This window comes from Liolophura sinensis, chromosome 3, assembly GCF_032854445.1.
Source record: "Liolophura sinensis isolate JHLJ2023 chromosome 3, CUHK_Ljap_v2, whole genome shotgun sequence".
NCBI classification, from domain to species: domain Eukaryota; kingdom Metazoa; phylum Mollusca; class Polyplacophora; order Chitonida; family Chitonidae; genus Liolophura; species Liolophura sinensis.
This window is the reverse complement of record NC_088297.1, coordinates 9,772,442-9,785,048: the sequence shown is the minus strand read 5'-3', so window position 1 is coordinate 9,785,048 and position 12,607 is coordinate 9,772,442. Positions and strand designations below refer to the sequence as shown.

Here is a 12,607-nt window from a genome sequence, read left to right as displayed (position 1 = left end):
GCCTTTATTATTTAAGAGTGGCCTCCGTGGCTCTGTTGGTTAGGGACGTTAGTGCAGCGTGATGACCCAGCAGTCTGTCACCAATGCGGTCGCATGTCAAGCTCTAAAGTTCAAGTCCAGCTCATGCTGGCTTTCTCTCTGACCGTACATGGGAAGGTCTGCCAGCAACCTGTGGATGGTTGTGGTTTCCCCCCGGGCTCTGCCCGGTTTCCACCCACCATAATGCTGGCTGCCGTCGTATAAGTGAAATATTCTTGAGTACGGCGTAAAACACCAATCAAATATATAAATAAATATTATTTAAGACGTGACTCGGATGGAGTTCAGTAAATGACCACATGTATATTCGGTAAACTCTTTAGCACAGTGCACTTACTATTTCACTTATCCATGTACATTTATATATTATAATAATTATAATTTGACATAATGCTATGTGTAAGCATTGGACCTATATAGACAACGTGCAGATTAATAACATAAACTCATCTATGCTCTAAGGTATTTCGTAATACAATTTCATAATGTCATATTGTAAATTTGACATGAGAAAACATCAGTTTTTTCTTATCTGTGAGATTAAATCTGCTGTTTTACTATAAAGGGTGGTGTGTGTATCTCAGAAAACCATTTGTAGAAGAATGCATGCTCAGCAGTCTTTGCACCCTGTATTCAGCCATACTATATTATAATGCAGATCAGTTATCCTGCAACATATGACAGTTGAAATATCCTATAACAGTTATGTTACCATTTATTCGTTAAGCATGAGCTACAGTTTACTACTCAGTATTTTGTGTAATTAAAAATATTTTTGGATGATATATTGTTTCCAGTTTTTCCTTAACCTTTGATTTGAAATTTCACATTTGTTTACAATAGGGCATTAAGTCCAGCTCATGTTGGCGTCCTCTTGGGCAGTACGTTGGAAGGTCTGCGAGCAATCTGCGGATAGTTGTGGGTTTGCCCGAAGCTCTGCCTGGTTTCTGCTAACCATAATGCTGGATCAATCAAAAACATTTCTGAGACCTCCTCTGTCACAGGATTAGGTTTTCCTAACTTCAAAGTTTTGAAGTTATGGTTTTCACCTGATGGCCAGAAAAATTCTCAAAATTTGACAAACAGACTTTGTGTAAGACTGTCTGAAACTTGTCACTGCAGGTTAACATGGCAAATCTGCAACACTGTCTTCTTTCTGTTTTTTGCTCTGGTCTATGGGCAGAAGATCAAAGTCACATCATGTCAGCTGGCCTATAGTTCTATGCCAACTGTAGATGATACCTGGCAGTCTCTGGTTCAAACCCAGGACATTCTCCCATTCTCAACTGGTTATTCAGATTCAGAAAGAAAAACACCTTTTTGGGGGGGTTTCTGATTGATGTGTTTATTTGTTTGATTGGTGTTTTACGTGGTGTACCCCTGAATCGAGCTCGGAACAGGCATAAACCTGATGGCAGTCATAAAAATTTAAAAAGTACTTGTGCATGGCATTTAACATCAATCCTTCAATCAAATGTTTACTTATCTGATTTATTTGATTGGTGTTGTATGACGTACTCAAGAATATTTCACTTATATAACCGTGGACAATATTTATAGTGGGCGGAAACCGAGCAGAGCTCGTGGGTTACCCTTCTTCATCTGCGGATTGCTGGAAGACCTTCCCTTATACAGCCAGAGAGGAAGCTAACATTAGCTGGACTTGAACTCATGGGTCATTTTGCCGCACTGGCATGCTAGCCACAGAGGCCCCAAGGTTTTATGTACTTTTATGATATTGGTGAAGGAAAATCGGATTGTTCATAGTAAACCAGCAAAATTAAAGCTTCATAGAACCATGTAGCAAGAGCTGGATTTGAACCTATGACCTCCCATGGGATAAAAGTATAGGTCACACAAATGGGTCTCCAGATGACCTCCATGTAAGACCACACCAGAAAGCACCATCCCAATTTACTGTCACCAAGGTCAAAAGGTCGTGGATGCCATGAACCCATGTCTAGTAATGTACACTTAGTAATTAAATGGCAAGCAACTTAACCACTCTGCTGCGCCCAATCCCTTAATGATCCAGAAAGGGCTCGAAAAAGCTTTGACTGACAACTGTATCGCACCAACAGCACATGAAACATATTTATTTACATGATTGGTGTTTCACGCCGTACTCAAGAATATTTCACTTATACAAAAGCGATCAGCATCATGGTGGGTGGAAAACCCATGACCATCTGCAGGTTGCTGACAGACCTTCCCACTTAAGACTGGAGAAGAGGCCAGCATGAGCTGGACGTGAACTCACGGCATCTGCATTGGTAAGTTCCTGAGCCACTGCGCTGCACTAACCACTAGTCCATGCATTCCCCCAAACAAATAAAAACCAACTCTTATATGTTCAGAATCATTTAATTTTGTATATCACAAACTTTATAAATAACACGTTTCTTTAGCAGCTGCACCCCAGGACAATTGTTTTTCAAGTGTTTAACAAAGCTATAAGATAATATTTTCTTGGGGTCAAACCAATTCCCTAGCACACACCCTAATATTACAGTTGTGGAAAATGTTTAAAAAGCCCAGAATTTGGCCAAAACAAAAAGCCAAGAGCACTGTGAGAGACAAAAATCACTGTTTTTCACCAGTCATCGTAAACAACCATCCTCAGTTTAAGACCCTTGTAGGGAGAAGGGGGCACACCACAAAACGATTTCTGACTTAATTAAATCAATATGTGAAATATGATTTTAGAGCTTACTTTTGGGCATTGGAAAGTAAAATTTCCATCAACTCATAAATACTCTCTTTAAATAATTAGTACAAAAATATCAACTTCAGTACCAATAATTATTACTACAATCTTGTCCTAAGGATTTAAATTTGGACTTCAGTCAGAAATGGCTTTTTGAAATTTGGGGCCCTAGTAATAAAACTTGAACATCGCAAATTAGGACAAACATTTCAAAATATCGCATACCACTGATTCAAGGCATGCAAAAACCAATGACCTCCAAAACCAAAGGTCACAGGTGAACACATTGCGAATGCCAGGGGGTAGAGGTTACAGGTACTCTGATGGTTGCTGAACACTTCCCTTTTGCAGTTTTCCAGGCACACTGAAATACACCCCTACTTCTCACTAGTAGAGGAAGTGACACGTCACAGTAATTATAATATCTATTAATTGTATACATTTCACTGTTGTTTAACAAACTCATAAATGACTAAATTCTCCCTGCCCTTAACTCCTCGTGGTGTACATGTCCTTGTCTTCAGGTTTACTCTGTCCGAAATCCTCCACAATTTTTGACGGTTTCTGCAGCACATGAGTTTCTATTTCCTCTATTTTTTTCAGAATCTGACGATCAGGTTGTTTGATCTCAGCTGGGATTTCAGACTGTTAAAAGACGAAGAAAAGAAAAGTCTTTTTACAAACTACTAAGGCATGATTAACAGGTTGGTGTAAAGATGAAAATATCTGAGCCAGAAAGGGTCTGATATATATAAGACACAGGTATACTTTGTCACTGTGAAAAATGTACTTTCAAGACTGACAGGAAAAAAATATACATGTATAGTTTTAAACATAAACTACATTTCTTTAAATACGCAACAATCTCACAGCAAAGAGCTGAAAAATTAAAATGAAATACACTTTGCCAAAAAATTACTTGCAACTTTTTACAAACTACAATAAAACTGGGCTTTACTGTGCAAACAACCTACCTTTACAGTTTCCACTATCTTAGAGTCTTCCCCTTTGAAAAAAATGAAAAAATTATGAAAATTTGTATACATTGTGATTTGTCAGAATAACTGAACAACTATAGCCTAAAGAGGACAATGAGACCAAATGAAGTATGAAAATAGAAAACAGAAGAAGTGTGAAATTTGAAGAAAAGCTATTTTCATTTTCACAAGGTATATTTAGCACATGTACTTACATGTAGTTAATGATAACCATCTCTCTTACTTGTTTTAAACCTACACTTGAACTGATGAGAGGCTACATATTCGCTTATATTTACTTACATGTCCATTGGTGTTCAAGGCATTACTAAAACTACATGTTGGCAGCCTGGTATCAAGGAGGGAGGAAACTATGGTCTTTCATCAAGAGCCTGGCAAGCATCTTGACATGAAGCCAGAATCAAAACAGGGAAAGTTTGATATTTCACCTTTGTGAATGAATTGATTTATTTGAAATGGCGTTTAGCTGGGAAAATTTCCGCCATAAAATAAGATCATCCGAACCGTGTATTTTTGTTTTTTTTGTTTTTTTTTATGTTGGTTGTTCTTTTCAGCCATACATCAGTGTTTCTGTATAAATGTGCTCAAAGAGAAAAGAGGTAGTTAACAAGCACTGTAGAGTAACATCAGAAAATTATTCGTTTAACAGAGAATATAACCAGCAGGTGTCTCATCCTCATCCTCTCATTTCTGGGACAGATACTAGTAATGTTAAAATAAGAATATTACATTTCTTTACCAGCCTTTTGGAAGAGTAAAGATATAAGTATGTTGTTCATTAGGTGGTCTAACCATGTGAGAAAAAAGGAACGCAATATTCCTGCTACAATTACATGTACATATATACTGGCTAAAACTAGCTGACCGGGTGTCCCAAAAATTAGAAAAAATAGATTGGTGGGAACTGCCGAGCAGTCATGCCACCAGAGAACATATCCTATCTAGTACATTCTCTATTCACGATCCCTCTGGTGGAAATCAACATTCGTAAGTTTCCTCCTACACTTGACCACCCTTACCCTTCCAGAGTCCACGCGCCTCCCGGACAACCGTGTCGTATGCTGATGTTGTGATCTCCACGGCTTTGTCAGGGTAGCAGAGAGATGCGGCTGATAGCATGGCCACGCTGCTGTATGTCACCTTCCTCAGGATACCACCTGCATGTACCACACACGGATTTTACTGACATGACTGCTACTTTGTTCACAATAGTTCAACATGTATTTGCACCAGTACAGAATTTCTATCTTTGGCCGGTAAAATGTCGCTTTCAGAAGCACATAGGGGCCTTAAAATGACACTTTTGACACCAACACCTTCATGTTTCGGATAAGACTATTAACTAAACTTCACCAAAAAGTTTTGACGAAATAAAGTATATCAGATTTTTGCTGTGAAGACTGCATACAGATTTCTCATTTTTCAGATTTATTTTGATTTTGATTGGTGTTTAACGCCGTACTCAAGAATATTTCACTTATACGGCGGTCAGCATTATGGTGGGTGGAAACCGGGGAAAGCCCGGTGGGAACCCACGACCATCCACAGGTTGTTGGCGGACCTTCCCACATACGGCCGGAGAGGAAGCCAGCATGAGCTGGACTTCAACTCACAGCGACCACATTGGTGAGAGACTCCTGGGTCATTACGCTGCGCTAGCGCGCTAACCAATGGAGCCACAGAGGCCCCCAGTTTTTCGAATTCATCATCAACATCGCATTTCTTTGAATGGCACTCAATATCACCCCGAGGAGCATTCCACTCATACCACACTGACTGAGCTCATCATTGGATCAAAGCTGGCAGAAACCACAGCAAGGCGCTGGGCACCAGACAAACTCTTTGTGCAAAACCATCGAGATACCAACTGTTTCCATGATTTATTTCTATGATTGGTGCTTTATGCTGTACAAAACAATATTTCACTTATATGACGGCAGCCGACATTATGGTGGGAGGCAACCAGGCAGAGCCTGGGAAGAACCCATGACCATCCGCAGGTTGCTGTCAGACCTTCTCACGTACGATCAGAGAGAAAGCCTGCATATCAACAGTGTAAATACATGTACTCCTGTGCATACCTCTGTAGCCTGCCACGATGCCTCCCAACCCAGCTACGGTGATGACGCCCGCCCGGGGGAGAATTCCGGGGTCAGACTGAACATAGTCAATAAAACCTGGGGGCAAAAACAAAGCATACCACTTCTTTATCAAACTGACTTACGTTATGTACTCAATTTATCACATGTACATATACGTAGACAGTCAGATTCAATGACAGAAGGAGAAGGATTAAGTTGATCCCTGAGTAAACAACCAACTTTTATCAAGTACATGATAAATCTCCTAAGATAAAGGCCACGCTGAACCAACACCACTTGTATGTAACAATTAAAAAGAATTAAAAAAAAAATAAATAAATAAAAACCTGTGAGGCCACCCCACATGCATTTTCTCTCTTACACCTGAATGAATCAACAACACTGAATTGTGGGCGACCATGACAGTACTTGCCCAGTTAAGGAAACCAGTCCCCAAATGTCTAATCACTTCCACTACCATCCTGTGCCACTCTATAGCACCATGCCAACCATGCTTCTACTCACAGCACCATCTGTTCTTACCTACCATGTGTGCTTTCTCCTAAAATGCTTGTTTCCAGCTGCTATTACTTAGCATGTGCGCTTTCCCCTTCAAATGCTCTTTAACAGCTGTTCTTACCTAGCATGTGTGCTTTCTCCTATAAATGCTCAGGACAAGCAGTTCTTACCTAGCGTATGTGCTTTCCCCTACAAATGCTCACAACCAGCAGTTCTTACCTGGCGTATGTGCTTTCCCCTACAAATGCTCACGACCAGCAGTTCTTACCTGGCGTATGTGCTTTCCCCTACAAATGCTCACGACCAGCAGTTCTTAACTGGCGTATGTGCTTTCCCCTACAAATGCTCAGGACCAGCAGTTCTTACCTGGCGTATGTGCTTTCCCCTACAAATGCTCACGACCAGCAGTTCTTACCTGGCGTATGTGCTTTCCCCTACAAATGCTCACGACCAGCAGTTCTTAACTGGCGTATGTGCTTTCCCCTACAAATGCTCACGACCAGCAGTTCTTACCTGGCGTATGTGCTTTCCCCTACAAATGCTCACGACCAGCAGTTCTTACCTGGCGTATGTGCTTTCCCCTACAAATGCTCAGGACCAGCAGTTCTTACCTGGCGTATCTGCTTTCCCCTACAAATGCTCAGGACCAGCAGTTCTTACCTGGCGTATGTGCTTTTCCCTACAAATGCTCAGGACCAGCAGTTCTTACCTGGCGTATGTGCTTTCCCCTTCAAATGCTCAGGACCAGCAGTTCTTACCTGGTGTATGTGCTTTCCCCTACAAATGCTCACGACCAGCAGTTCTTACCTGGTGTATGTGCTTTCCCCTACAAATGCTCAGGACCAGCAGTTCTTACCTGGTGTATGTGCTTTCCCCTACAAATGCTCAGGACCAGCCGTTCTTACCTGGTGTATGTGCTTTTCCCTACAAATGCTCAGGACAAGCAGTTCTTACCTAGCGTATGTGCAATCCCCTACAAATGCTCAGGACCAGCAGTTCTTACCTGGCGTATGTGCTTTCCCCTACAAATGCTCACGACCAGCAGTTCTTACCTGGCGTATGTGCTTTCCCCTACAAATGCTCACGACCAGCAGTTCTTACCTGGCGTATGTGCTTTTCCCTACAAATGCTCACAACCAGCAGTTCTTACCTGGCGTATGTGCTTTCCCCTACAAATGCTCAGGACCAGCAGTTCTTACCTAGCGTATGTGCTTTCCCCTACAAATGCTCAGGACCAGCAGTTCTTACCTGGCGTATGTGCTTTCCCCTACAAATGCTCACGACCAGCAGTTCTTACCTGGCGTATGTGCTTTCCCCTACAAATGCTCAGGACCAGCAGTTCTTACCTGGCGTATGTGCTTTTCCCTACAAATGCTCACAACCAGCAGTTCTTACCTGGCGTATGTGCTTTCCCCCTACAAATGCTCAGTACCAGCAGTTCTTACCTAGCGTATGTGCTTTCCCTGTCTGGTACACATGCTCCACGTAATCTGTTGTTTCCTGAAATACAGAGGCAAATTTTAATAAGAAATTTCTGGGACGGACCTTCTCGCCGACAGTCTGAGTACGTTTAGGTGTTAGTCATGTTAAAGGGAAGTACCGATAATGACGCAAAAATTGTGCTGCTATTTTAGATGTCATTTACAGAAAGTTGAGACTTCCAGATGTCTACTGACATGTACCTAACATGAGTGAACAATCTAATGTTCAGTTTTATCTGTGGCTTCCCTTCGACCGTCAACTCTCTCAAGTCGCTGTATTTAGAAAGACTGAATTTGTTAAAGTCAGTTACCTCCCCTTGTTGTCTAGACAAAGGGAGAAGCTGTGGTAACAATGTATTGTGCTGAAATTAAGTGGTCTACAATTTAGAAGACTTCTGAAGCCTTTGGCCTGATCTTAGTTGGCATTCAACCTGTGTGTTTTAGCTTGCAAGACTGACACTAAATCTCCTCAGCAGTCAAAGTGGCGTCACCTTTATCGAGTCCAGGTATTTCCAGACACTCTGCCGTATGGAAGATATGCTCGCCCTGAACGGAGATATCTGCTCTGGAACAAACTCGTACTGGTTGTCAACTTCTGGATTCCCATACAAAGGTAGCTGAAAAATAGATGGAAAAATAGAGGAATAAGATTACATGTACGATGTAAATATCACACACAAGTAAGAACATTAAAATTCAATTTATAAATGCATCATGTAAGTATTACATCTGAACATGTTCTTTTGATAAAAGCAAAGAGAATGCCAAAATCCATCTGGTCACTGTACATTTATACCAAGCTGACTTGTGTTTGTCCTATATCTTCTATCCTCTTAAACTGAGCATCAAGCCTTAAGTACCAAAATGATCAATATATATATATATATATATTAATTTGATTGGTGTTTTACGCCGTACTGAAGAATATTTCACTTATACAACAGCAGCCAGCAATATGGTGGGAAGAAACCTTGCAGAGCCTGGGGGGAAACTCACGACCATCCGGAGGTTGCTGGCAGACCTTCCCACTTACGACAGGATCAATATATAAGTCTCAGGATTGAACTCTAGATTCTAGCAAAAATGTTTGACAATTTAACTGCTTGTTCACTGCATTCAGGTTTATCTCCATGAGAAGTGATAGCAACAGAAGAGATTAGACCATTTCCATTGACACACTTGATATCTTATCTTGAAATCAAAATGTACCTTTATTTTCATTTGTTACCTCGTTAGCTTTAATTTTCCTTGACTTTGGTGAGCTCCCCTCCGCTGCATACACCGTATATGTTGCCATGGGAACCCCGGCTAACATCACCAAGTGAGTACGGCCTATTCCCAGAACTTTCTGTAACACAACAAAAAAAAAAAAATTCTTCCTGTATAAAATTATAAATGAATTTTTATAATTAAAATGCAAAATTGAAAGTACAGGGTGGCATGTGTGCAGCTGTTTGTTCAAGTTGTCCCATTCTGATATCATCTTTGAATGATGCATTCTGAATGGATATGCCCAAATAAGCAACAGAGCAAACATTTTGAATTACTTAAGATCGAGTTCAATCACATAAGCGTGCGTTTCTTGAATTCAAATACAATCTGAGTCTATTTAAGAGGTCTACAGGCTGCCTTCATAAACATGATAAAGCCCTGAAAATGTTATATATCTACCTCTTAATACTATTAAAAGCAGGCAGTACATTAGAATAGTGCAGTGGATTAGTTTAATTCAGCAAGTTAAATGTCTTCCCTCCTTATTTTTCCATTCTGACGTTCACCGGGTCGGCTGCACCAGTCAGATATAACAAATAAATCATCAACATTTAACGAGGGATTTGCATTTATTTCTTCCATTTGACTGGTGTTTTACACAGGACTCTTTCACTAATAAAACGTTGGCCAGCATTATGATGGGACGAAACTGAACAGAGTCCGAGGGAAAACCCATGTCCATCCACAGGTTGCAGACAGACCTTCCCAAATACTGGTGGAGAGGAAGCCAACATACGTTGGACTTGAACTCACAGCGACCGCATTGTGAGGGGCTCCTGGGTCATTGCACTACACTGGCACGCTAACCATCTTGGCCACGGAGGCTCCTAGGGATTTGTATTTATTTATTTATTTGATTGGTGTTTTACGCCGTACTCAAGAATATTTCACTTATACGACGGCGGCCAGCATTATGGTGGGTGGAAACCGGGCACAGCCCGGAGGAAACCCACGACCATCCGCAGGTTCCTAGGGATTTGTAAGTTCATTGAACAATCTGGCAGTTGTAAAGATAAGCTTTGTCGTGTTGTTTGTCAATAAGCCCCTTCTTAGATGTACATAGTCAAAAACTGATTCTTGAATGAATTGATGCTACTTTCGTCCGACACTGCTGTGACTAGGAAAAGCATAGCCCAAAACAACGACAGAGAGTGCTCATTTAAAAACCTTTAAGCATCACCTAAAAATCTCGGATCCAAGCCGCCTTGGAAATTGCCCAACCTAATGTCAGAGAAATCTTGGACTAGAGTAGCCCTGAAAGATCCCAACTCCTTTTCTTACATTGGCCTAGCGTCGTTGGAGTCTCAACACTAACAGTATTAATTTCATACTCAACGAATGATTGTCTTTGTTCAGGAGTCTTTTGAGGCTAGGACTAGAGCAACTTCTACTTTCAAATGAACCTGTTTTGTACAATGAGCATCTGAGAATGGGATAAAGGGCAAACACTGGCAGCTGTAAAGACAGGGTCAGGTCAAAACGCCCTCTAACTAAACACCTTCTACCTAAACGTCAGGGGTCCAAAGTGTGTAGAGTTGACGGTCTACAACAACAACACTGGTCAGTCAGCGAGTGTCGTGCATGCATCCCTGTACGCCTAGGTATTTTTGGAAGTACATCACAAATATCAGTAGGACTAACTGTATAATCTTTGTCAGAAATATCATGTCCACAACAGATTGCCATGTTCATTTCTCTATGCAACAATCATCATATTTACATGCTATCAGTACAGGAATAATTTTAGAATGTGTATTTTACAATAGCAACTTTTAACAACTTTTATAGGCCATATATATGTTGAACACTGTAAGATCACAGATATACATCGAAGCCCATACCGCTAGCTTCAACATGCGCTATATATAGAGACGTGTTCTGGCTAGAGGGCGATCTGATTGTAATTAGTAAAGACTAGGGTGACCCTACTGTTAGTCAATGAACTTGTCTGATGTTCACTGTGAGAAGGTATTTCTTCAATGAATTGACTTCACTTTACCACATGACACCACCCTCAAGTTTAAAATTCCCCCAACATTAAGATGGAGACAGTAACCTAAGCTCTGCATCAGCCTGGGAATGGCCGAATCAACACAAGAGTCTCGCCAGACAACGCAGGTTAGAACTACGAATACTGGACCCTCTGTGAGTTGGATTCTGGGATAACTTCTGGGTAAGAGCGAACGAGTTTTGCACATTACAGTAGGAAAACACTAGCAGGCCAGCATTCTGGAATGATTACAAACATTGGGCTTCAACGCCTCTCTTGCAATATAACAAACTCATTTTTGATTTCCTACGAAACTGCCATCGAGCTGAATAGCGCTTTCTATCAAACTTTCTCAACTTACTCTCGACGCCATTTTCCGGTCAACGCGGGGTGCATCAAATTGATGCTCGTCCTTATGGATTTAAAATACGAAAAAGAGACCGAGCCCACGTGGTTTGGAGCAATAATTGTGTTTCCTACTGTCAAGGTATTTTAGATGCATTGCATTCTCTGTTGATACGCTCGTTTGACACACAGCCGCCATGATCCCTGCTTTAGAAAGCCGTAAAACATATGGGGCAATAATACCCCACGCACGCGAGTTCGAAGCCAGCGTTCGCTGTTTCGGCTACGGCTTTGAGTAAAGAAGTATGTCCGGTACCTGACGAAGGTCAGTAATGCAATCCGTGAGCTCAGGATTGGCTTAATTAACAGGCCTAAACCTGATGGCTGCCATGAAAAAAAAAACACCCAAAAAACAACAAAAAAAAAACAACAAAAAGAACAAAACAAAAAAAACCTTGTGCACGGAGTTAAACATAAAAACCCATCAAAGACAAATACAGCCTTTATGATCCACGCACGCTACGGTACTATAGGCCTACTGATACTTCCGCCGTGTAAACCTCAAATAAATAAACACCTGTAGGCCCTAGAGACCTAATACTTAAACTTGGTTCACCGCAGCCAATCAGACTGGAGATTGCTTACTACAAATCCTCAGTTTTATGCAAATTTTACCGTCAATAATGGGAAATTTAAATTATATTATTGTGGGGAGAAACCGGGAAGAGGAATTAAACCCATGCACGACCCTCGGCAGCTAGGTTGCTGACACCAATATTAATTTGGAACTGACAAAGCTTTCCATGCATGATGTATATATACGGATACACATCGTATTGGATGGTGGAACACAAGTGATCTGCAAGGAATATTAGACCGCTCATTCGGCTAAGTCATACAGATGTGGTCGATCATTTATTGTCATCGAAGGCTCAGTCAAATTCTGTATAGTTTATAACATATATTCAATTTGACTTGACAAGAAAAAAAAATTGCGGGAATTTAATTGATTGCTTAAGTGAGCAAAAAAGGGCCAGATTTTCTTTGACCGATTCGGTCAGAAAAACAGGCCGTGTATCTGCATGTATAGCTTAAGTTGAGTGAGTGAATGAGTGCTTGGGGTTTAACGTCGCACTTAACAATTTTTAGTCATATGACGCCGAAGGAATCCTTAG

General features: G+C 41.1%; 1 protein-coding gene across 1 annotated transcript; it reads right to left on the bottom strand.

Moving 5' to 3' along the window:
* Nucleotides 1–2,615: 2,615 nt before the first annotated feature.
* Nucleotides 2,616–11,461, bottom strand: LOC135463933 (MICOS complex subunit MIC27-like). The gene is made up of 8 exons (XM_064741397.1): nt 11,449–11,461; nt 9,054–9,173; nt 8,317–8,442; nt 7,790–7,844; nt 5,826–5,921; nt 4,764–4,901; nt 3,721–3,752; nt 2,616–3,391 (listed from the first exon to the last, which is right to left on the bottom strand). Exons 1-8 carry the CDS (start codon nt 11,458–11,460, stop codon nt 3,236–3,238), a joined length of 735 nt encoding a protein of 244 aa, XP_064597467.1. The 5' UTR covers nt 11,461; the 3' UTR covers nt 2,616–3,235.
* Nucleotides 11,462–12,607: the final 1,146 nt, after the last annotated feature.